The following is a 23,357-nucleotide window of genomic DNA, read 5'->3' as shown; positions in this document are numbered from 1 at the left end:
GGGACACAGAGCAAGGGAGAATGCTGCATTTATCCCTGAAGACCGAGAGATGAGGTCATGTCTCTACCACTTACTAAATAGGTGACCAAGGCATCGGTTTCTTTGAAATAGTAGTGACACTGTTGCAAAGTCAAGTCAAGAGGTTGTCACTTGCACATTCATTCCTAGGTTTAGCCTCTGCTATTCCCACTGGGATCACATTAGTACCTGGGTGTCCTGTTACAAATCTGCCCTCATTTTGAAATGGCCCAGTATAATGAGCTCCAAATCGTCTTCATACATGATCTGTTTCTTTAATTGAAAAAAATATATTTGTTTGGTGTCTATTAGTGAAGGCAAAAGAAGAACAAAACTGAACCTGTCTCTAAGGTGGTCACAGTACAGTTCATGCCTATCATCTTAATACTCAGGAAGCTGAATCCAGGAGTATTGCCTTGATTGTGAGGCCAGCATAAGCTACATAGTAAATTTTAGGTCAGTTGTTCAGCCTTCTCTTAAAATAAAACAAAACACAGCAACAAGAACAAAAGAACCAGTGTCTACCCTTTGAGAGCTAGCCGTGTACTAAGTGAGACATTAGTGTGCTGAGCTGTGCACTAAGAGAGACACAGATTAACCAGGTAATCACACAATTTGTGCAAAATTACAAACTGGGATGAGTGGGAAAGGAAGTGTGGTACAGGCTGATTTGATCATGCAAAGTGGGGAAAGCAGCCATTGGAGAAAAGTTAGGCTCCTGCACCAAAGCTGCCTTCCCCCATCCCCGCCCCGACCCTGCCAGGCTGCAGTGAGAGCAACAGCAGATGGATTTCCTCCACATATGTTGTGTTCATTGCTTTCTGCTTTTATGATTTTTTTCACTGAGTACAGTAGGTGCACTCCTAAGAGAACTTAGAAATGTATTTAAGTTGGAAAATAACTTAATATTGGCTATTTAATTGTGTGTGGTATTAATAATTCATATTGAATGTATTAGTAGTAAATATGTGTTTCATCATACAGTTATTCAATGCTATCCTCTCCTGTATTTTGTTTGGTTGGTTGTATTTTTTTCAAGACAAGTCTTGCTATGTAGCCCATACCAATCTTGAACTCGCAATCCTCCTAGGCACTGGGGTTCACAGGCATGCACCACCACACTGGCTTTAATACTCTCCCATATTAGGTCCTTTTGTACTGTGAAGGATGTCTTTTTGATTGTATTTGATTGTATTTGAATGGCTGAGTTCTTATCTAAACTGTCCACAACTTGCAAATGTAATTGAAATAAAATGCCTATGGTTCCTGTCTTGTGCCCTGATGGTGATAGTCTTCACCGTTTGCAGTGGATCCCACTTTTCTGGGATGCTGGGGAGGTCTATAAACCCATGTGCCTCTGCAACAAGAGATGAATGTGAAAGTTATAAACAAAGTGTTCGACTTGAAGCGACCCATTAAGAATGTGGAAGGAGAATGAAATGTGAACTCTGTCCTGATCCCGGTCTGTTCTCAGCATCGCCCTGTTCCAGCCTTTGGCTCTAATCACGCTCTGGTTTTGTTTTAATGTTACACACATACCTTGTGGCTCTTTCCACAAAGTCCCAGAGCAGTCGTAATAAAGTCAAATGTTGTGAGATCCAGTTTTCACAAATGTAGAGGTTTGGTTTTCAGAGTGAGCCGATCTCAATTTGCTCTTATGGTATATGGAGTTTCTGCATTTATAACTTGAAAGTGGAGATAACTTAGGGTGGGGTAACTTACAGAATAACTCTACAAGGTGCAGATTGCTGTAAAGAGCCTGCCTCATTGTTATGTCTACAGGTAGGGCGTTTCCCTGCACCCTGTGAGTGTGAAAGGTCCCAGGCACCTTGCAGAAACCAAACAAACAAAACTGTTCTTGCATTGTTCCTCTTGCCTTTGCTGTCATTTTTAACCCTTTTTATTTAAATTTGAAACAAAGTTGTTTTACATGTCAATCCCAGTTGCCTCACCCTTCCATCCTCCCCTGTCAACCCCACCAAACCCTATTTTTTACAAAAAAATTATTTATTTCTATTTTATGTACATTAGTGTTTTGTTATGGATGCCGGGCCCCCTGAAACTGGAGTTTTAGATGGTTGTGAGCTGCCGTGTGGGTGCTGGGAAGTGAATTTGGGTCCTCTGGAAGAGCAGTCGGTGCTCTTTACCACTGAGCCATCTCTTTGCTGTCATTTTTTATCCCTCTCTATTGGGGATACACACATGTCCTAGTTTATGTTTTACTGTCCCAGATAAATACAAAATCCTGTGTTCTTGATGGGTGTCTAAAACATTTGGTTTCCTTTAGTAAAATTTTAGTTCATAACCTTGCTCACTCTCCAGTGCCTATAATTTTACAGCACATCAGATTCACCTTTTGGATACTATGTAACCACAGCTCTTGAGAATTTAATAGAAAGCTTTTAAATTGTACTTCCTTCTTTTCTTTTATTTGATATCACTATCCCCTCCAGGCTTTTTTTTTTTTTTTTTTAAACACGTTTTTTCTTCATGCAGTTGGGACAATCAAAATGAAAGTTAGTAATTATTCCACACCCTTCATTTCACTATTGTTATGTTATTCTTGAGAGTAATTCAACATTGCATAACCAAGCAAGATGTCATCTGCTTCATGACTCTAAGTTGTGGTTGATTTGTTTTAATTATTGTATACACTGTACATCATGTTGGATTTCAGATAGTTTCTTTTGAATATATCGTGAACTTTGACCAGCTTCACTCCCCCTCTGTACCTTTCCTTCCTCTAGTCATCCCTCCTCCCCATTTCTTCTTTCCCTCAGTCTTCTTTATTATGTCATTCATCATGGGTGACAAATGGACAAACAGACAGGTGTATGTTTTGATACAGCAATGAAAAGGTGATGTTTGGTTAGGCATTGGTGGTGCATGCCTTTAGTCCCAGCACTCGGGAAGCAGAGGTAGGCGGATCTCTGTGAGTTCTGAGTCCAGCCTGGTCTAAAGAGCTAGTTCTAGGACAGGCTCCAAAGCAATACAGAGAAACCCTGTCTTGAAAAACAAAAACAAAAAAAAAAAAGGTGATATTTGTCTTTCTGTGCCTGGCTTATTTAAATTAACATAGAGATTTCCTGTCCTAATTATTCTCTTGCAAGTAGCATAATGTTGATCTTATGACTAAATAAAGTTCCATTGTATGTACATACCACATTTTCTTTGTTCAGTCATCTGACAGATACCTAGGCTGATCCCATCACTTGGCTGTTGTGGGTAGTGCTACAGTAAACGTGGGTATGGAAATACATCTATGGTGTGCTGACTTACAATGGTCAGGTACATACCCAGAGTGGTAGTTTCTTACGTAGTTTTTTTGAGACCTTCTATACTTAGTTCCGTAGTGGCTAGAGCGTTTGCATTCCTACCAGCATTGTAGAAAAATGGGCTAATAAACAGGTAGTCTCCAAAGATGATTTAGAACAATGCCAAACAACCTTGGCCATCAGGGTACAACAAATTCAAACCACACTGAGATTTCATCAATTAGCATGACTGCCATTAAAAAAAAAAAAAAAATGGCAAGAAGTGCTGGTGACTGATCTTTCTGTAGGGAAATCTGTTACAGATCATTGCATTTATGCTTGATCTTGAGAGCCAAGAAGGGGGGAAACAAAACAACTGTAAGTGTACAGTGTCTTCTTCCTATTATGCATGGGGAAGAAAGGGATCTCACGAGAGAAATATTTCCTCGAAAATACTGTCTTATCTTAAGCAGATCCTGTAAGGAGTAAGGTTTTTCCTCCCACCGCCTGGTCTTGTCCTGCCGCCGCACCAGCCCCAATTAACACACAGAGACTCTGTATTTGATATAATGCTGTTGGCCCGTTACTTGTTTCTTATCGGCTAGCTCTGTCTTAAGAATTAACCCATTTCTGTTAATCTAGTATTTCCACGTGGTCTTCTTACCGGGGAGTGGGGCCGGCGTCTAGTCTCCCCAGTCTCTCCATCTTCACTCCTCCCTACTTCCTCTTTCCTCCTTGTCTCCTAGTCCCGCCTATCTTGTTTTCCTATTGGCCAACAGTGCTTTATTCATTAACCAGTGTGAGAAACATATTTACAGAATGACATCTCCCATCAAGATCCCAAGTTCATGCCTTGTTGTCTCAATGAGGCAAGGCTCTCAGAGTTTTGTGGCATGAATACATTGCCCCATGCAGACATTGATTCCAAATAGCTGGCCTTGCAAAAGGAATGAATTTTAGATGAATTTTAGCTCACCCTTGACATTAATTTTGACTGGGCATCTTAAGAGAAATAGCCTTATACATTGCTTTTAAGTCTGATGCTTGCCCTTAATCTTTCTTTCCCATTTAGTGCAGAAGTTAAATTATCAAGGCCAAGGTATTAGAAAGAACATTTAGAGCATCTTTGCTGTAGGTAAGATTCTGACCTATCAGGAAGCAGAGACTCAGCTCCTTGGTGGTGTGGGCCACTGGTGCTCTGCATTCCTGTTATGTGTTCAGTTTCTCCATGGGGGGATGGCAGCTGTTGCCTCTTGCACAGATATTAGTAGATCGCAGTGACCATATCCAAGTCTGTGGTTAAGTCCAATCACAAGCTGTTTGTGCTACGCCTTAGAACTTCTGACTCTCAACAATATAGAGGTCATTTTACCCTGTTCTTGAGAATTTATCATCTTTGTTTACCTTGCTTAGGTTTCCACTGTATCCAAAGGGAGGGGAGAAGCTACAGTTTGATTATGGTGTCTACCTTCTGAACAAGAATATAGCACAGGTAAGTGACTCTTCTCATTCCTCTCACTCGCTCCATTGTTAAACCCTCTCTCCATAATTAACTTCTACAGCCAACCCTTTACTTTAGCCAGTTACATGGGCAGTGCAGTTGTTGGCCATAGTGTTCTGTGACATTAATGTAAATTAAGAGAAGCAGTGAGTAGGCGCTGGAAGCCATCTCTGACTGTAGTGGTCCTTTTCTGAGTTCTTCCTGTAGGCTTGGGCTTGAGTGTGTGGTCTGAATAATCCCTTGGCTCTGCTGCTTGGTTGGTAATAGCTTTCTTCTCTTAGACCACTTCTGGGGACTCGTTTTGCATTATTGTTTATGGAGTAGAAGTTTAGTGCTTTTGGCAAGTTCATAATGGTCTCCTCACCTCATTATCCAGAGCCCAAAGGGAGAGACCAAGCATATGTTTCTTCCAACCCATCTTGGAGTCCTGTGCTCTTTCAGCATCCCATCAGTTAGTGCCTCACTTGAGCAGTGTTTTCCCATGGACCATAGGAAGGGTATCAGATGCCTGAGTTTGTGTTTTTCTGAAAGCAATCCATAGCTTTAGTGCAGTTGGCTCTACTTCAAGAGGTGGACGTTCCGTGAATTTTTTAGCTTCAGAGGAAGGCCTCCTTTGTCACTTTCCTTTCCTTTGGACATCCATCTGATTGCATGGTGTGTCACGTGGTGGAGTAGCCACAGTTTGCTGTTCCTTAAAGACATTGTCAGCTGGATCCTTGGACCTTTCTATTTTATAGTAGCAATAAGCCTTGTGATGCTTTGCTTTTACGAGCCTCAGTTGTCTTTTCTCCATATGAATCTGAAAGCCGATCAGACTAGAATAATTCTTTCATATGTGTTATCTTTGCTTTGGTTTTTATGAAGATCATTATCCTTTTCTGAAGTTGGATCATATTTCTAGTTTGCCACATTGTATTAACCACTTGCTTCTAACCCAAGCTACACATGCTCTGCAGGGTCACACCGTTTCCACCATCACCTTCATGCTGGAGTGAGTGACCACACATACAGGCTTTGCTCACCTTCCCTTGAGCCCTTCTTCCCACAACTGATGCTTTTTCTCCTTCCATTTTTGGCAGATAAGTGTTTATGTCAAAGAAGCAGGGCTATCTGGCTTACACACCTCTGTCACAACTGTGTCATTCCATGATAAGGACCATGCAGCCTGGTCTCATTCTGAAATACCCAAACTAATGCTACACCAAGGAAGGTGAAGTAACTTAGTAAATTAGTGAATTTGACAGCATGTCCAGGGAGCTCAGCCATGAGAGAGCAAATGGTTTGTCTAGCAGTAAAATTGGCATTGTTAAGAACTATGTTCTAGTCTGAGTTCAGAGGTTCTTCTCTACTGGCCTTTTTGCTGCTGTATCTTGCGCTGTACATGTAGGCACTGGATTTAGAGGCTTCTAGATGCAACCTACCCTGCTACAGCTCCTAGATCTCATATAATATGTTTATAAGAGATAAACATATGTATTATGTTGTTATATTATCAGCTTCAACTCAAGAATGCATAACATATACACACCATGTTCCCAACAGAAATGGAAAAGGTGGTATAAGGGGTTGTTAAGAGTAGCCCAGCTAGAAGTCCAAGTGGAAGCTGCCTGTGTGTGATGGGACAGTCAGTGCTCTGCTTCGGCTCACAAATGGAGCACTTGGGAGCTCTTTCCCAAGTAGCCACAGTGTGCTCACTAACGTTCTCATCTGCATAAGAAGTAGCCTGCATGTGTTCGATTTTGTAGTTTTTAGGGGAGGGCAATAGCTTGTCTACTCTAGCCCTGGGAAACAGGTAGCTTGCTCCCTGTTGTCATTTTCTGTTTCTTCAAAACAGACTTCTTTAGATTTGAAATCTTGTGCAGGGAGCCATTTTTAAGCATATAAAAGGAACCTTTAGCAAATTTGTGGCCCTGAGAAGCCTGGGAAAGTCTCTTTTTGTTTTGATCTTACTGGCATCACTTTTCCATGTTCTGATTTGTAATAAAGTTATTAATAACTATGGTTTGTAAGCCAGCCTTACAGCAATAAGATGTGTGTAGCTTTGGAAGGATTATCTGTATACACTAATGCATGCTGTCAAAGAAGAACTTGTCTTTTCAGTCGGTCTCATTTATACCCCATCTCTAGAGATGTGAACAAGTCCTGCCATTAAGACGGCCCCACCTCCATGATTTACAAGCCACGTTAGTGGAGGTGGATGAAAGCACTGGCATTCGTTAAAGTGCCAGAGAAAAGGGAGTGAAGTCATTTAATACCGCATCCATAACTTGGTCGAGGATTTGAATAGTCAATAGGACCTTTCATCACAACCAGAAGTAGTAGTAAAATCACTTTTCTGGTGGAGGAAATGACAGAACTTTATAATATTTGTTACTTCAGGGTTTGGGACCAGTCCAGCCCGAGTTTTGAGAGTACAGGCTTAGGAAGACAGGCCTTCAAGCAGAACCCCTGAAGTATAGTGAAAAGAGCAGAGAGCCCAGCCAACCTGCTTGCTCCTGCATGCCTCTGCAGTCTGAGGTGTGTGTGTGTGTGTGTGTGTGTGTGTGTGTGTGTGTGTGTGTGTGTGCTGGACCCGGCATTGAAGTATAGTGAAAAGAGCAGAGAGCCCAGCCAACCTGCTTGCTCCTGCATGCCTCTGCAGTCTGAGGTGTGTGTGTGTGTGTGTGTGTGTGTGTGGTGTGTGTGTGTGTGTGTGTGTGTGTGTGTGTGTGTGTGTGTGTGTGTGTGTGCTGGACCCGGCATTGAGAGTAAGTCAGTCCAGAAAGATGCTTGTTGGCGGCGGCAGCTACTAATGTCTATTCAGAGCCAATCCCTCTGGGTAGGAGATAGACTTCACTGCGGGACAGCAGGCGATGCTACAGAAATGGGCCTAAGTCCTACATTGCAATGCATGCCCATAATCCTAATACTAGGCAGGCTGAAATAAGAGGATCGTTTTGAGCCTAAGACCAGCTTGGACTAAATAGTAAGTTCCAGGCTAGCTTGAGCTAGTGGCAAGTCTCAAAAAAAAAAAAAAAAAAAAAAAAAAAAGAAGTCCATTTTCAAGCATACTATAATTAGCATTGATTTTTAAAATAAGGTGTTTTTGGCTAGGAGTATAACTCAGTTGATAGAGCACATGCCTAATAAGTTTCAAGGCCCTGGGTTCAATGTCCACTAGTACCAAGAAATAAAGATTCCTGATTCATTAGATTTCTAGTTGAATGGGGAAAGGCATACAGTAAATAAAAGCATTTGCAGTTATAGTAAGTGAAGTGCTAAAGATTAATTAAGTAATATAATACATGATAACTTGAGAGGGACCTGCTTCAGATAAAGTTGTCAAATAAGCCTTATTGAGGAAGTGGTGGTTGAGCTAAGGCATGGATGATGACTGGAAAACCAGCTGTGCAAAGAATGAGGGCCAGAGAGCTCCCTAAGGCCATGGGAGAAGCAGGGGCAAAGGTCCTGGGGTAGGAAAGGGCTTGTTGGTTTCCCAGTAAAAGAAGGTGGCCGGAGCACTGTAACAGGACAGAGGGAACACGGGGAAAACTCAGCCTAATTCTGAATCCACACAGAAACTAGGGATGATTGCATTTCTTCAATCACGCCACTCACCACCCTAGAGGACTACAGGCAACGAGAATATATGTGAGCAAAGTCACTTGCTGGTCAGCAGGCTAGGTACAAGTGAAGAGAGGGTGGAGATGTATTATGGGAGATGAATTCATGGACTGACTATGAGAATTAAGGGCTAAAGGAATTGTCAAGAATGATGTCCAGTTTTTAACTATTTTAAAGGAAGAAGTCCAGAGATGGGGGTGGTCAGGATGAGGAAAGCATACCTGCTTTGAGAGTTAAGTCTGAGTTGCCTTTTAGAAATCTAAATAGGTTCATTAAGTAGACAAAGGGATACGTGGATTGGAGTCCAGTGCTGGAGATAGAAATCTAGGAACAGCAACCTGGATGTATTGCTTTGATCTATGGAACCAGATGAGGTTAATAGGAAGAAAATACGGAACTGAAAAGAGATGGGAACGCAGTGGAAGTCACATTAGAAGCTGAATATAGGGTCTGGGGAGATGGCCCAGAGGTTAAGATGTTGAGTGTGTGAGGTCACTCCAGCACACGGCAGGGAATGGCCAGTGGGTAGGGAAAAAGTGAAGGGGAAGATTAGAAGCTAATAGAAATGCATCTGTGAAGGGAAGAAGTTATCTGAAGTGTCCAGTTACAGGTTCCTAACTGGGAGAACTGTGGAGTTAAGGACACAGATTGTGGTTGATGCTTGCTTTGGATTGGTTGTATTGGGGAGGTTAAAATCTGGTTTGAGGAACTGTTCATTTGGATGTTACTGTTGGGGTTACTTTGAAACAAGGTCTTCTGTAACCCAGACTGGCCTCAAACTAGTAAGTACTCTAGATGACCTTGAACTTCTGATCCTCTTCCAGCACTAGGGAGGTAGAGGCAGGAGAATGAAGAGTTCAAAATCATACTCTTAAACAGTTCCAGACCAGACCCTTTCTCAAAAAGAAAAGAAAAAAAGGGGGTGGAAAATATACTTATGGATGACAAAAACAAATGTCTGAGGACAGCAGTTCCACATAAAGAAGGGATGGGGAGAAAGCCCAGCTCATTATTCACCTACAGAACATTGACCAGTGGTGTATAAGGAACAGTGTGTGTCACTGTTCATACCACACTGTATGAGTGTGAGGACCTCAGATCCTCAGAATCCTCATAAAAGTCAAGACGGTTCCAGAGCTACAGAGGGAAACCCTGTCTGGGGGGGGGGGGGGTAAGGTTAGGCCAGTATGGCAGCTGCCTATAGTCCCCAGTGCAAGATGGCCAGGAGATCCTGACGCAGGAAACAAAGAGGAAGTTACTGACACCTGATATCAATTGCAGGTCTCCACACTGTGCACACACACTTACACATGTGTTCTTGTATGCCACATGTATGTCTGGTGCCCTTGGAGGCCAGAAAAGGGCATCAGATTCTCTGGAACTGGAGGTACAAGTAGTTGTGAGATGCCATCTAGGTGCTGGGAATCAAACCTAGGTCCTCAGCAAGGGCAGCCAGTGCTCTTAACCACTGAGCCATCTTTCCAAAACATAAATCAGGTTTTTCAGGTTTTTTTTTTTTTTTTTTTTTTTTTAAGGATGCCCATAGTAAAGCATTAGAGAGTATTGAAGATATAAAATCTCAGTGCATCTTTCTGTGTAATGGGAAGGGGCCCTACATGAAGCACACCCATGTGCCCCAAGTGTCATGAGAAGCTCTTGAGTTGTTGGCCGCCCTGGCTGTGTTCTCACGCAGCAGCCTCTTGGCATCAGAGAATGGTCATTCAGACTTAGGTTATTTGGCAAACGTTTTCTCAGAAATGAATGAAGTGGGCCTGCCACTTAAAGGAAATGAACTGATGATAAAATTCAAGACTTTTGAATAAAAGTTAGTATTTCAGAACACTTGCAGAGCCAGGCATGGCAGCACACATTGTGATGCCAGCACGCAGGAGGCTAGATAGCAAGACCCTGTCTTCAACAGCAACAGAAACCAAGATTGGCAGCTTCCCAGTCCTTACAGCTGTCTGTTTTGTTTTGTCACATACTATATGGCAGCTATGTACTATATAAACTAAGTTTTCAAAGTGGCTAATACCTATGAAGTCATGCGTGGGTCAGGATCCCTTCAACAGCAAGAAAGACCAATTAAAGAACTGTGATGTCTTTGACTGTAGAAAGGCTTTGACAAGGCTTCTGGTTTCACATTGCTACTATTATTGCTCAACAAGTTTGGGAGTATATCAAAGAGAAATGTCCCCAGTTACTTGAGAAGGCTAGTAAACACACCTTTATCTACTAACTGTAGATCTAGGTAAGGCTGGGTTTTCTTATAGATAGACATGTGGTAAGAAAATGAATGCAACAGAAAAAGATTCTGAAGGAGGCCAAGTAAATACAAAAAAATGCCACTTGTCTCATTGTTGTCCAAAAACATGCTCTTTTTAGTTTGGAGCCATAGATTTCTGTTGTCTCTTTAAAGTTTACTTTTATGTGTATGTGCATACGTGCCTTGGGTATGTGGGGGCTGGAAGAGCATCTGACCCCCAGACAGTTGTGAACTGCATGATGTGGGTGCTGGGAACTGAACCTGGCTCCTCTATAAAAGTAGCAAATACTGTTAACTGCACAGCCACCTCTCCAGCTCCTCTGTTATTTTTTAATAAGTTAATAATTAAAGTTTATTTAATTCTCATTTCCAATATAGCAAATATTAGCATATATGTGGTACACATACACAAAAGGTCTTTGGCAGTCCTGACTGATTTTAAGAGTGTAAAGGAATTTGAGACCAAAACCCTTGAATTGCTGTCCTAAACAACTTCCTACAAAAGCCCTCAGCTGCTCATACTCTGATATGACAAGGTGTTTGTCTCAACCCCCAGATGTCAAGCCTTGTGTGAGACCAGACCTTCCAGTGTGATTTCTAGTAACACAACACAGTGCATGCCAGAGGCTGTGGACTCACCATCTCTTTGGCTTTTTTTTTTTTTTTTTTTTTTTTTTTTTTTTTTTGATCAGGCCCTCTTTCCTCCCCCAAAGCTGAGGGACTGAAGACCTTCTGCCTTGTGGCTACACTTTACAAAAAGCAATGATGACTTAAATTCAGTTGAATGTAAGGACTTCAGCAAGATTTCAATCCTATAGCCCATTTCTTATCTGTGCACTTTCTAAAACAAGCATTGAAGACATTGAACTGTCCATGTGCTACTTTCTGTAGCTTCACAGATCTGTCACATGACAAAGAGAATCCAGATTAAATATTTCCACTGGCTTGAGGACTGTTATTCCTTTTTTTGGGGGGGGGGGGTTAGGCCATTTTGTGGATTCCACATAGACCATAGACCATTATCTCTGTGCCAAGAGTTAAGTAAAGCAGCAATTAAAACCTTAGGACTTGTGCTCACTACACAGCACCTACGCTAAAGCCAGGGTCTCCATAGCTGTTCCTCCCATTCCGTCCTTTTCTGTCCCCGCAAATTATTTTAAGACTGCATAGAATGTGAAAGAGCCTTCTCCTTTTAAACAATCCATGGCTATCTAGATGGGATCAGTGCCTGCCCATCAGCAACTTAAATCTGTGCATGCCTCTCCAACATACAGTTCCATATGTATGACACAGGGGGAGTGTATTTTATTTTGTAATTCTCCTGGGAATTGGAATGCACATTCGAAAGATTTTTTTCCTTTACTGTCACTGGGAACTGGACATGGGACCCCACACATGCTCACTGAGCATACCTCCATGAGCTGCAGTTCCAACCCTCCAAGGATATTTTCATAGTCAAAATGTTCCCCATGCTGCCAACAAAAATTTGGCAATAATGTAGCGAAAGCTCATATTTAAAATTCTTAAAAAAAGACTTTACTAAGATGTAATTGACATGCCTCACAATTCACCCACTGAAAGTATGAAATCCAGTAGCTTGGTGGACACACACATGTAGCAACCCACTCACATCCATGGAAGCAGTGCATGTCAACGTTGGATGTTTTCCTCTACCATTCTCCCCTTTTATTTTGAAAAAGTCTGTCCCTGATCCTAGAACGACTTGATACTTATTTTAGACTGGCTGGTCAACCAGCCCTAAGGATCCTCCTCCATCTCTGCCTTCCCCTGAAAGCACTGAGGTTAGAAGCACACACAACCATACCCAGTTCTTTCTTGGTGCTAGATAGCCCAACTCAGGTCCTCATGCTTGAGCAGCCAGCCCTTTACCCACTGAGCCATCCCCCAGCCCTCGCTGTCTTTTAATATTTGACAAATAATGTTCCTTCAAACATAGTCAATTTAAAGGCTTTGTCATTGCCCCCCAGCTCCCAAAGCTCCACCATCGCTGCCAGCAGTCTGCTTTCTGTTCCTGTGGATTTTGACTATTCTGGACATTACTTTATGATGGCATCATAAAATTTGGGGTCTGGTGACTGGCATCTTTTGCTTAGCATAGGTTCACCCATGTTGGAACCATGGATCAGACATTCTTTTTTATTGACAAGTCATTTTCCTATTAGAAGACATACAGAGGTGAACCATACTTAGGCTCATGAGTTGAAACTCATTTGAATGGTTTTGACTTTTGTTTATTGTAGCATTGCTGCCATGCATATTTTTATTATTCTCAAGTATATATCTAGCAGTAGAATTGCTGAGTCACATAATTGTGTTTGGTCTGTCCATCTTCCCTTCCTTCCTTCCTTCCTTCCTTCCTTCCTTCCTTCCTTCCTTCCTTCCTTCCTTTTTAATCCTATACTCAGGATCCAGCCCAGGGCCTGATTCATGCTAACCAAGCATCCTGCCACTGAGTTACATCTCCCTGTGTTGAATGTTTTAAATAATTGTCAGACATTTTTTGATGGCTAGACTATTTTACATTTGTGCCAACGCTGTGTGAAGGCTCCAGCTTCCCTGCATGCCTGCCAGCACTTGTTATCTTTTGTTTTTTTGAGTGTAGCCATCCCACTAGTTGTTGATTAGTTATCTTGCTGTGGTATTGATTGGAGTTTTTCCTACTGGCTAAGGTGTCAGGCATCATTTAAAGTACACACCCATTGTTTGGTGTTCAATTTATTTACATAATACATATAATTTCTGTAATGAATAATCAATGTAAGGATTTTCTCCCATTCTGTGGGCTTTCTTTTCACTTTCTTGAGCATGTTCATGGAAGTGCATGGTGTTTTTGTTTTGATGGTATCCAGTTTTGTCTTTTTTTTTTCTTCTCATCTTGCTGTGCTTTCATACAAGACATAGGTAAGGTTGGACACATTTACTTTCAGACTTCCTTCCTTAAAGATTTGTTTGTATGAATGGTCCTTTTGCATGGATGTATGTGCACCACATGCATGGCTGGTGTCTTCAGAGGTCAGAAGAAGATGATAGGTTCCCTAGAACTGGAGTCATAGACAGTTATGAACTGCCACATGGGTGCTGAGAATGGAACCTGAGTCCTCTGCAAGAGCAGCAAGTACTCTTCACAGCCGCCTTTGCTCCAGCCCCGCCTCTGTGTAGTTTTGCCTCTAGTGGTTAGATGTGCAATCCATTTGAATCACAGTTGTGTGTGGTATAGAGAAAAGTTCTAGCTTTATTCTTCCACGTGTCGAGAGATCACTTCATATTACTATCTAAATTGCCTTGGCACTCTTGTCAAAATAACTTTACCATGCATGTGAGAACTTATTTCTAGCCTCTGAATTCTTTTCCATTAATCTATATGCCTACCCTCAGCTAGCAATGCCCTGTGTCTTTTTCCTTTACCATAAAAATTCTGGGCCTGAGTATACAGTTCAGTGGGCAAATGCTTACCTATAAAACGTGAGTCCCTGACTTCAGTCCCTAGAGCCACACTTACATGTATACAAATTCCAAACTTAAAAATAATACATGCTCATTGTCAGATTTTGGGAAATTGCAGAAGAATTTAAAACAGGATATTTAAAATTCTCCATAATTGCACTAATCCCAGGTAACTTCTAGATCTTTGGCTTTGTTTCACTTGTATATTTGAGATAATATCATAGATCACAAAAAGGAGTCTCAATAACTGACAACTGCCACTTAAGTTATTGCCATTGCCATTCTTATTAGTGTGTGAAGAAGGGATCTTCAGTCTGAACTGAATCTCATGGAAGACAGAGAGGATGCAACTCTGGCTAGTTAGTACAAACAAGGGACAGAGGAAGGACTGCCTGGGACATATGCAAATCAGCCTAGGAAGAGCAAAGGCTGCCTCCATAGGAAGATAGGAAAGATGGTTTTGGCTGACTACTGTTACATACTAAGCCGTTGAGTTACCAGTTGCTGTATCAGAACCTAAATGTTTCCAGGTAAGCTCGCTGGACATGTCTTGGTTATTAATAAGTATTGGGAGAATGAGCTAGGAAGCCACAGTGTGCTTTCTTCCTTAACTATCCTTAAGATAGTTAATTGATAATCCCTTCCAGTCTCCTTTCTTCTCCCTCCCTCCCCTCCTCTGTGTCTCCATATATGTGTCTGCACAGGCATAGTGAATGTGTTTAAGTAGAGGAGATATATATTCAAATGAAGATTTTTCACACACACACACATACACGTGTAATTTTCATCTGAACTTAGAAGGATAGCATGCTTTGTACTTTAAATGATTGGTTGAATGTTTATACATTAACATGTTAACTTTTAAAAGAACTATCATTGGTTATTAAGCTATTTACTAGACCCTTTAAATTTTTATTTATTTTTTACTTTGTGTGCATTGGTTTTGCCTATATATATGTGGGAGGGAGGAAGATATCAAATCTTGGACTTACAGACAGTTGTTAGCTGCCATGTGGGTACTGGGAATTGAAACTAGGTCTTCTGGGAAAACAGTCAGTGCTATTAACCACTGAGCCATCTCTCCAGACCTTTACTAGACATTTTAATTATTATATTGGCTGTAATCACCATATTCTTCAAATATAGAAATGATAAATTGATAAGACTTTACATCATTGAAATTTCTTTCCAGCTGAAACAAGAAACCCATACCAGGAGCATCTTTTGCAATAAGAAAAGCAGAACTCTAACTCTTTCATATAACTTATTTTGGGGCACAGAGCCCATTTATGCACATCATCTCCTCTGTTGATTGCAAAAGCCATACAAGTGTTGGCATTATTGTACTCACTTTACTGTTGGGAACACTAAATCTCTGAAGACTAAGCTCTTGGCACTCGGTCACAGAGCTACTAGGTGAACAAAGGCCTGGAGAGCCAGCCCATCCCTCTGAGAGCAGGGACCATGCTTGCTAGTTTCTTCCTAGCTGACAGCAAGAGACATATTATTACATAACCTTTGCTTTTTTCCTGCTGTTGGGAGCTAAGGTGTACTTTAATATTTGTAACATCTTGCTTCTTCTATTGTAGTTTTACAAGACTCATTTTAGCTTCTTAGTCAATGGAGTTGGCTTTTCAAAGCACCGCCACGAGTGGCATCTGCTGGGAGGGAGCTATGCAAAGAATGCATCTTCACAGAAAGGAAATCGTGCGGGGTGCAGAGAACTAGGAATCTTGACTATATTTTTTGTGATTTATTGAGCCGTATGAAATGAATTATGAGCCATATGAAAAATGAATTTGGACTGATTTTAGTTGGCATCATACTGACCAGCATAACTTAGACATAAGATATTTGAAGATGTGAACTCCAAAAGAAAAAAAAAAGACATATATGAATTCTGGTGCTCATCAGAGAACATTTTAAAATTTATAAGCTTGCATTTCCAATGATAATACAATTAATATAAAATTAATGTATATTTAGCAAGTAAACAAATAAAAAAATTTAGATTAAGATTAACTAATACAAAGGCAGCACAGCTGAATGGGTAGGCACTTAGCTGGGCATAGTAGCCTGCTTCTGTAACCACCCCAGCACTCACAAGGCTGAGACAGGAGGATAGAAACTTGAAGGCAAGCCTGGGCCATGTGCAAGACTCCACTTAAGGTGGGGGAAAGTGGGGATGCCATTAAAGCAGTGCTTCATGGGAAATATATAGCTTGTAGCTTATAGAATATCAGCTTAAAATGGGTACTTCACCCAGGAATTGAGACCTGGCTCACATCTGTATAGATCAGAGTGGCCTCAAACTCCCAATCTTCTGGCTTGGCACCCAGGAGCCCAGAGTACATTGTTGAAGTGGATACAATTTTAAATGAATAGTTTTTTTATTTGCAGTATGTTGTACTTTCTGCTTTTTTTTCCATTTAACTATATTGTGAAAATAGTTTCTGTTAGTAAATAGAACTATATGAAGGTTGCATTATAGTGTGGATATGCCATAACGCATTTAACAGTTCCCTTTTTGGTAGACATTAAGGTCATTTCCAACATTTCTTCATTCTTCCACTGTAATATTGGAATTATATGCTAGAATAAATACCTAGAGCAGGTGTGGTAGCTCAAGCCTCTAATGCCAGCATTTAGGAGGCTAAACAGGAGGATTGTCATAAGTTCAGGGTCAGCCTGGGCTAGATCATAAGTTCTAGGCCAGTCTAGACTACTATAGTTGAGAGAGAGAGACAGAGAGAGAGAGAGAGAGAGAGAGAGAGAGAGAGAGAGAGAGAGAGAGAGAGAGAGAGAGGATACACGGCGCTAGAGAAATGTCTTGGTCAGTAAAGATCTTGCCATTCATGTGTAAGTGCCAGAGTTGAGATTTCCAGAACCCACACTAATACCAGGCAGGAATAGCATGCACTTACAAGCTGAAAAGCAAAGATGGGCACATCCTTGGAGGATCTGTGACTAGCCAGCCTAGCCTACTTAATGATGGCCCAAGTCAAGCCAATAAGAGACCCTATTTCAAACAAAAGGAGGAGGGTACTTGGGGTCCACCCCCCTTGAAGTTGTTCTATGAACCAAGAGCATGCACAGATAGGGGAGGAGAGATTTAAAAGATGAACATGTGATCTCAGGATCAGAGAATGCAGACACTACAAAATTAGACATGTATATTTCTTTGCCTTTTAAAGAAAGGGCAAATCATTTAAAATTTATATAAAATAGCATATTATATATTTATATGTAAATTACATAACAGTCATAAAATTTTTATATAAAATATTTATATTGTTGATATTAAATATTAACTATAAATAACTGTTATTTAATATTAAATATTAAATTTATTTCTAGTTCTTTACTAGTGAGTGCTAAGTTCATGTATGTTTATTTGATGGTTTTGTGAATAACCAATATAATTTTAATAAATAATACTTTTTCAAAAGGTTATAACTAGTCTGTTTAGAGTCCCCAGAATGTTGTACTGACTTAATACCTATGCCTTGTAACTTACATGTGGAATTTGCTGACATGTTGACCTAGGCCAGCCTGTGTTTATTGCCTTCCTAACCTAGCCCACCTGCAACCCGTATCAGCATTCTCTTGTCTGCAGTATGACAGCTGCTAGAGCCACTGCCAAAGCAGCCTCACGCTTTCTGGTGATGTTCCTAGGTCTCCCCTGAACAAGTTTTAGCAGTATGCTTTCTGCTCGCTATTAGTAAACTGCAGTATTTTTAAATCGTGGTGAAATGAAGGATATTTTAGGGCTAATCTTAGAATCTGATGTCCAGGAAGCTGAGGCAGGAGAGTTGTGAACTTGGGGCCAGCCTGAGCTACATAATGACTGACAACCACTCAGCGGTGGGAGGGGGGGGATGATGCTACATATTCAAGGTACTAAAACAGAAACTGCAAATTGCCTCATTTATGTAGATGAAAACATAAGCTAAAATGAGCACTGAAGGGGTGAAGCATGACAGATTAGGCTTTTGTATTACAGTCAACTTAAGAAGTCAGAAATAATTGGGCTTGAGCACACTTTGTGTGAGTACATATAAAATTAGCTGTAATTTCTCTGGATTAAAACTGAAGCCTACTGACTTGTTTTGACATTTTTCAAAATGGTAGAAGAAATTTGTAGTGACTTGAGACTAGAACATGGGGTTCCTTCTGCATCGGCTCTTTGCTTCCAGCATCAGGGGACAGATACGCCAAGAGATGTAGGCTCCTGCTCTAGAGGTTCCTGGCTCTTTAGACTTCATTATTTCATAATGAAATTGAGAAGATGTGCATTTTTCCCCTGCCATCTGAAGCAGAGCACTATTCCCTGGGCAGAGGCAGTTTGGAGGCAGTGTATGTGGCTGGAAAACGCTCGAGCATGGGGAGGCCTGGGTTCATTCCCTGGTCAGTGTTGTCACTTTGACTGAGCTTCATGCAAGGAACTTCCCTCTGGGTCTCCATTTCCTTGTTTCTTTGTGATAGGGCCCATCCATAGCCTCTGCTGTGCCACACAGTATCTTCCACTCTCTCCAAACTGCTCCAAAGCTTTCTGCCTTTGTCCCATTGTGTTCACTTTTACGACGACAGTCTTTCTTGTTTCCAGGGTGCCCTTTGCAAGGCAGCCTAGGTTCCCCAAGCTCCATATGTCTTCCACTTCAGAGCTCCACTACCTGATTCGCTGATGCCACACACCCCTTCCTCATGGTGACACCAACCATTGTCTGGCTCCCTAAGCCCAGGACTGTGCCCTAACAAGGAGATGGAAATAGATACTGTCTCCATTTCCTTCTGACAGTGCTGTCCTGATATACCTTCCAGCCTAGTTTTGGAGCACATACATGATTTTAGAGCATACAGGCACTCACACTCACACACAGGCAGACACAGAGGTTACTCTTTAATTTTAAATATATATGAATGTTTTCCCTGTGGATATACCTGTATGCCACATGGATATCATAGACATGCTGGAACATGTCTATAATCCCAGCACTCTAGATTTGGAGGCAGGAGAATCACAAGTTCTGGTTTCTCCTTGGCTGACATAACAAGTTTGAGTCCAACTTGAGATACATGAGACCCTGTCTCAAAAAGAAAAATAATAATGATTTGGCACTGTCCAGTGAAGTTGAACATCTGTATATGAGAGTGTTTATAGCAGCAGTGTTCATATTATCCAAAGACTAGAGACAGGCTGAAATCTATCAGTAATGTGTCCATCATTAATCACAGTGTGTTTACATATGGAATACTGTGCCACCATGAAACCATGGCAATGACCAGGACAGATTCCACTATGGAATGCTGAGTTTCAAAGTGGATGGGGTGATGCTAAGAGATCTTTGTAGCATTGTTCTGTCCATACACAGTTCAAAACCAGACAAAGGTCAATAGTGTTGTTTATGAATGGAAACTATGTATCAAATTAAGGCTCTATTAGTAGTGGGAAAGAGAAGGAATTAGCACATGAAGGGGTTCCTGGGAACCCTCTGGAACCTAGAAACTTCTGTCTGTAGACTGAGTTGTGGCTGCACAGGTTCTTATTGTCCTGATCCTTTAATCTGCATGTCATACGTTATGTGCGTCTCTGTGTGACAGCAATGAAAGGGGTATATAGAGCACTATTTCAGTTGAATATTTGTTGCCTTTTAAGATGTCATTGACCGTGATGAAAGGCATCATTTTATTGTCATATCCCCCAGAAAAAAATTAAGTCTGATTTTATTGGTTGCAATAGTGAGTGTGTAGGCAGAGTATATTTTTATATGTGTTCTGTAGACGTGTTTCTGTGTTATTAGTTCATTTTCAGATGTGAAAGCAGGCTTGTACTAAGTTTTGGTGGAGAATAAATTTTAAAGAATTGACTGAGCAAATCTGTGTGGGATGTTTCTAGTATTTTTGTCCTTTGTATTATGGAAAGATATGTTGGAGGCAGCATTTGTGAGCATCGTAAGAACATTGTAGTAAGTTCTCCACAGATGAGCAGGCTAGTTTTAGACAGATGTCTTTCTTTACAACATTCCTACAAATGTGTGGGATTTCCCAAAAGCCCAGTGGTGAACGGATCTGTGGGCATTTACTGAGTATAGGTCAATCCCCTGCACTGAGCACTGAAATCAAAGCTAATTAGAAGAGAGTGGGAGAGCCTGCATCTGTGCCATTCATACACTAATTGTGGTGGTCAGTCTATCCAAAAATGGCTGAACTCTGACCGCTAAGCTAACCACAAGAAGGAAATTACTGTGTATAGCTAAGCCAAACAAAAAAAAATTTTTTTTTATTTCATCTGTAATGTCACTTGGTATTCTTCTGAAAGACTTTTGAAGTGTTGCTTTCTTTTAATAAACTCTCATAATGACAAGTTCCCCTGACGATGAGGTCATCCTAGAGGAATGTGCCTGTGTTTTAACTCTGATAAACATCACTCCATGGTACTTAAGAGATTAAAAAAGACTAAAACATGTAAATGTTACTTTCAGGTTATTACAGCTAAGGAGGCCCATGGCCCAGCTATCAAAATAGCTCAACCCCAGCCTGTTGTGGGCAGTAGGCTTGCCCAGGTTGGCAGGACTGTTCAAGACTCACTGCTCTGTCTTGTGAGCTGACCTGGAACTTGTGATGTCCTGGAATGTGATTGCTTCATCTCCAAGGCACATTTATGTGTCCCTCTGCCCCTTGCCCTAATTTATCATCTGCTTTATAGTAATTCCACTCAGACAAGACCGTCAGGCCCCACTGGAGGATGCGAAGTGCTGTGAGTGGATGCATTTTCTAATCAGTGACATTAGTTTATATCTCCTTATTAAGATGCCCATTACATTCATACCAAGAGCGATAACGTGGACACTAATGCACTTTCCATCGTCCATCAGAGCTTTTTTATTTATTTCCATAAAGGCGGCATTAATAACCAAGTGTAAGAGTCTAAGCGGATGTAGAGCTTTTAGTCATGGTCTAAGATATTTTAGTGAGATGTAGCTGTGAAAAGCAGAGACATCATTATGTTGTCATTTTTATTCTGCCCCTTCCTAAAACACAGCCATTATGATATACTTCATTTTGTTTATTTTAAAAGTTAATTCATATCTTTTATATAATCATTTCCAAACAAAACATGCTATCCTAGTTTCCCTACATTTTATAAGTTATATCTTTCTTTTCTTATTTTAAACTGAAACAGCATATATATGGAGGTTTGGGCACCTTCTGGTGCACAAGCCAGAAAGTGCTCATTGAATGCACTATACTGGGTCTGGGTCTTGGCAGAGTGATACAGAAGCTTCTTTTTATGAAAATTAGTGCATAGGCTGCAGAGTGGCTCAGTGGTTAAGAGCACTCGTTGCTCTTGCAGAGGACACAGATTCAGTCCCCAGCACCCATGTGGCAATTCACAACCATGTGTAACTCCAGTTCTAGAAGATCCAACAGCCTCTTCTGGCCTCTTTGAACACCATGCATATATGCTGTGCATGTACATACATGTAGACAAACACATACATACATAAAATAAAAATTAATAATCCTTTCTCTTTTAAAGAAAATAAATAGTTCAGAGGCTAGGAAGTTAGTGGTTAGGAGTGCACACTGCTCTTGCAAAGGACCTAAATTTGGTTCACTGAGCCCACTTAAGAGAGGCTTATAACTCCGAGGAACCTGTGTAAGATTAAATTTTCCTCACTGCATCACCTTCACCAAAGTATCTGTTCAGTAAATGTCCTTAGATTTTTTAATGATCTCCTTTTGAGCAGTTTGGCTCAGTTGCTAATGTGATTTAATTCTTGCTGTCCCATGACTATGTAGCATCTTTCTGTCTCGCTTCTGATTTTGCTTTTATTACCTTGCAGAGCTGTGCGCTCAGTTCATCGTGCCAGGAAGTCACAGTTCTGCAAGCCTGCTAGCACATGCCTTTTCTCTCCCTTCCAGATCATTACACATTGAGTCCTCATCCCTCCATGTTATCCCAGGTGCAGAAGGAGAAAGTTAGGTTGGAACGCCTTTTGAATTTGCTCTTTGTATCAAACTTCCCTACTGTGAAATGCACCTAAGGCTCACTGTAGGGTAATTCTCTATTGGTCTAATCACACAGGATACCAGCATTCACATTCATTAACTGTATTGGGTCCAACAAGGAGCAGATTCCTGGAGTGAATTGGAGGGAGTGGGAAAAGATGGAAAAGCCTAATGTGTGGAGGATGCCTATAGAAGGAAATGAGGAGGGAGGGGGGACTAGTTGGGAAGAATTTCGGACTGTGACTCAGCTCTGAAAAAGATCCACCCATATTTACAGGAAGCCCTCCAGCTTAGCTGCGCAGTGGAGGAGGCCCATATCCCACAAGTCTTATTTAGCATCTCTGTGATACAGTCATTGGCTGGGGTGCTGAAGAACAATATAGATCCAGAATTAGGAGCTGGGACCACCAGCCCATTGTATACCCTGTAATATGAGGTCTGAGGGATGTACACCATGGCTTCCATGCTCATGGTTCCCTTTATATCAATATCGAAGCTCTCTGAAACTCAGCTCAGAATGCTAACACAGTCAACACAGGTTTATTTGAAATATGAAAAGAATATATGTATTAATCTGATATTAAATGAAACATACAAGTAAAATGTGTAAATCATTTGAACATAGTCATGACAATTACTAGTTCCCCTCTGTACCCACTTTCTACTGGCCTGTGGTTAGTTTTAGATAGAAAAGGGCACACCATCGAGTTGTTATTCTGAGGCAGACAGTGTAAGCCAAAGGCCAGCATGCAATCTGCAGTCCACACGAAGTGTTATTCTGAGGCAGACAGTGTAAGCCGAAGGCCAGCATGCAATCTACAGTCCACACAGATGCATATGTTTTTCCTGGGCTGCAGTCAGTCAGATAAGGAACTTATTCCAAATGTAAATCAGCCATGTCAGTAAACACTGCTCGGTCCAGGTGCTACTCTTTTCATTCATAGAGGACATTTTTTATTAAGGAAGCATTGTGTTTACTGATATTTTGTCACAGCTCCTTGTTTGCTGTCATTGGTGCTTTGGGACTGGCGTTCCAGTTTAAGTGACTATAGAAACGCAGAACCGACTCATTTTAAAAACCAGCTTTTCTTTTTCACGGCCTGTGGGGTTCCTGATGGGTGTTCTGCTTGCCTGCAGGGTACAGCCCTCTGCACTGTGCAGTGATGATTCGTGTCATTGGTAAGGACCCTGGTGCCTTTCTCTTCCTTCGGCATCAGGGCCTATGATTGTATCTCAG

The 23,357-nt window shown here is 41.2% G+C and overlaps 1 protein-coding gene across 2 annotated transcripts in view; it reads left to right on the top strand.

The window, feature by feature from the left end:
• Uvrag (UV radiation resistance associated) overlaps nt 1-23,357 on the top strand; it is a 238,294-nt gene that overhangs the window by 173,781 nt on the left and 41,156 nt on the right. For both annotated transcript variants that reach the window (XM_051192314.1, XM_051192313.1), the window contains one exon: nt 4,686-4,764. In XM_051192314.1, the coding sequence (XP_051048271.1) occupies nt 4,686-4,764 (79 nt within the window). The remainder of the gene's footprint in view (nt 1-4,685; nt 4,765-23,357) is intronic.

This window comes from Phodopus roborovskii, unplaced genomic scaffold, assembly GCF_943737965.1.
Source record: "Phodopus roborovskii unplaced genomic scaffold, PHOROB, whole genome shotgun sequence".
In the NCBI taxonomy this organism is placed as follows: domain Eukaryota; kingdom Metazoa; phylum Chordata; class Mammalia; order Rodentia; family Cricetidae; genus Phodopus; species Phodopus roborovskii.
Note: the sequence above shows the minus strand (reverse complement) of the source record. Positions and strands in the feature narration are given on the sequence as shown.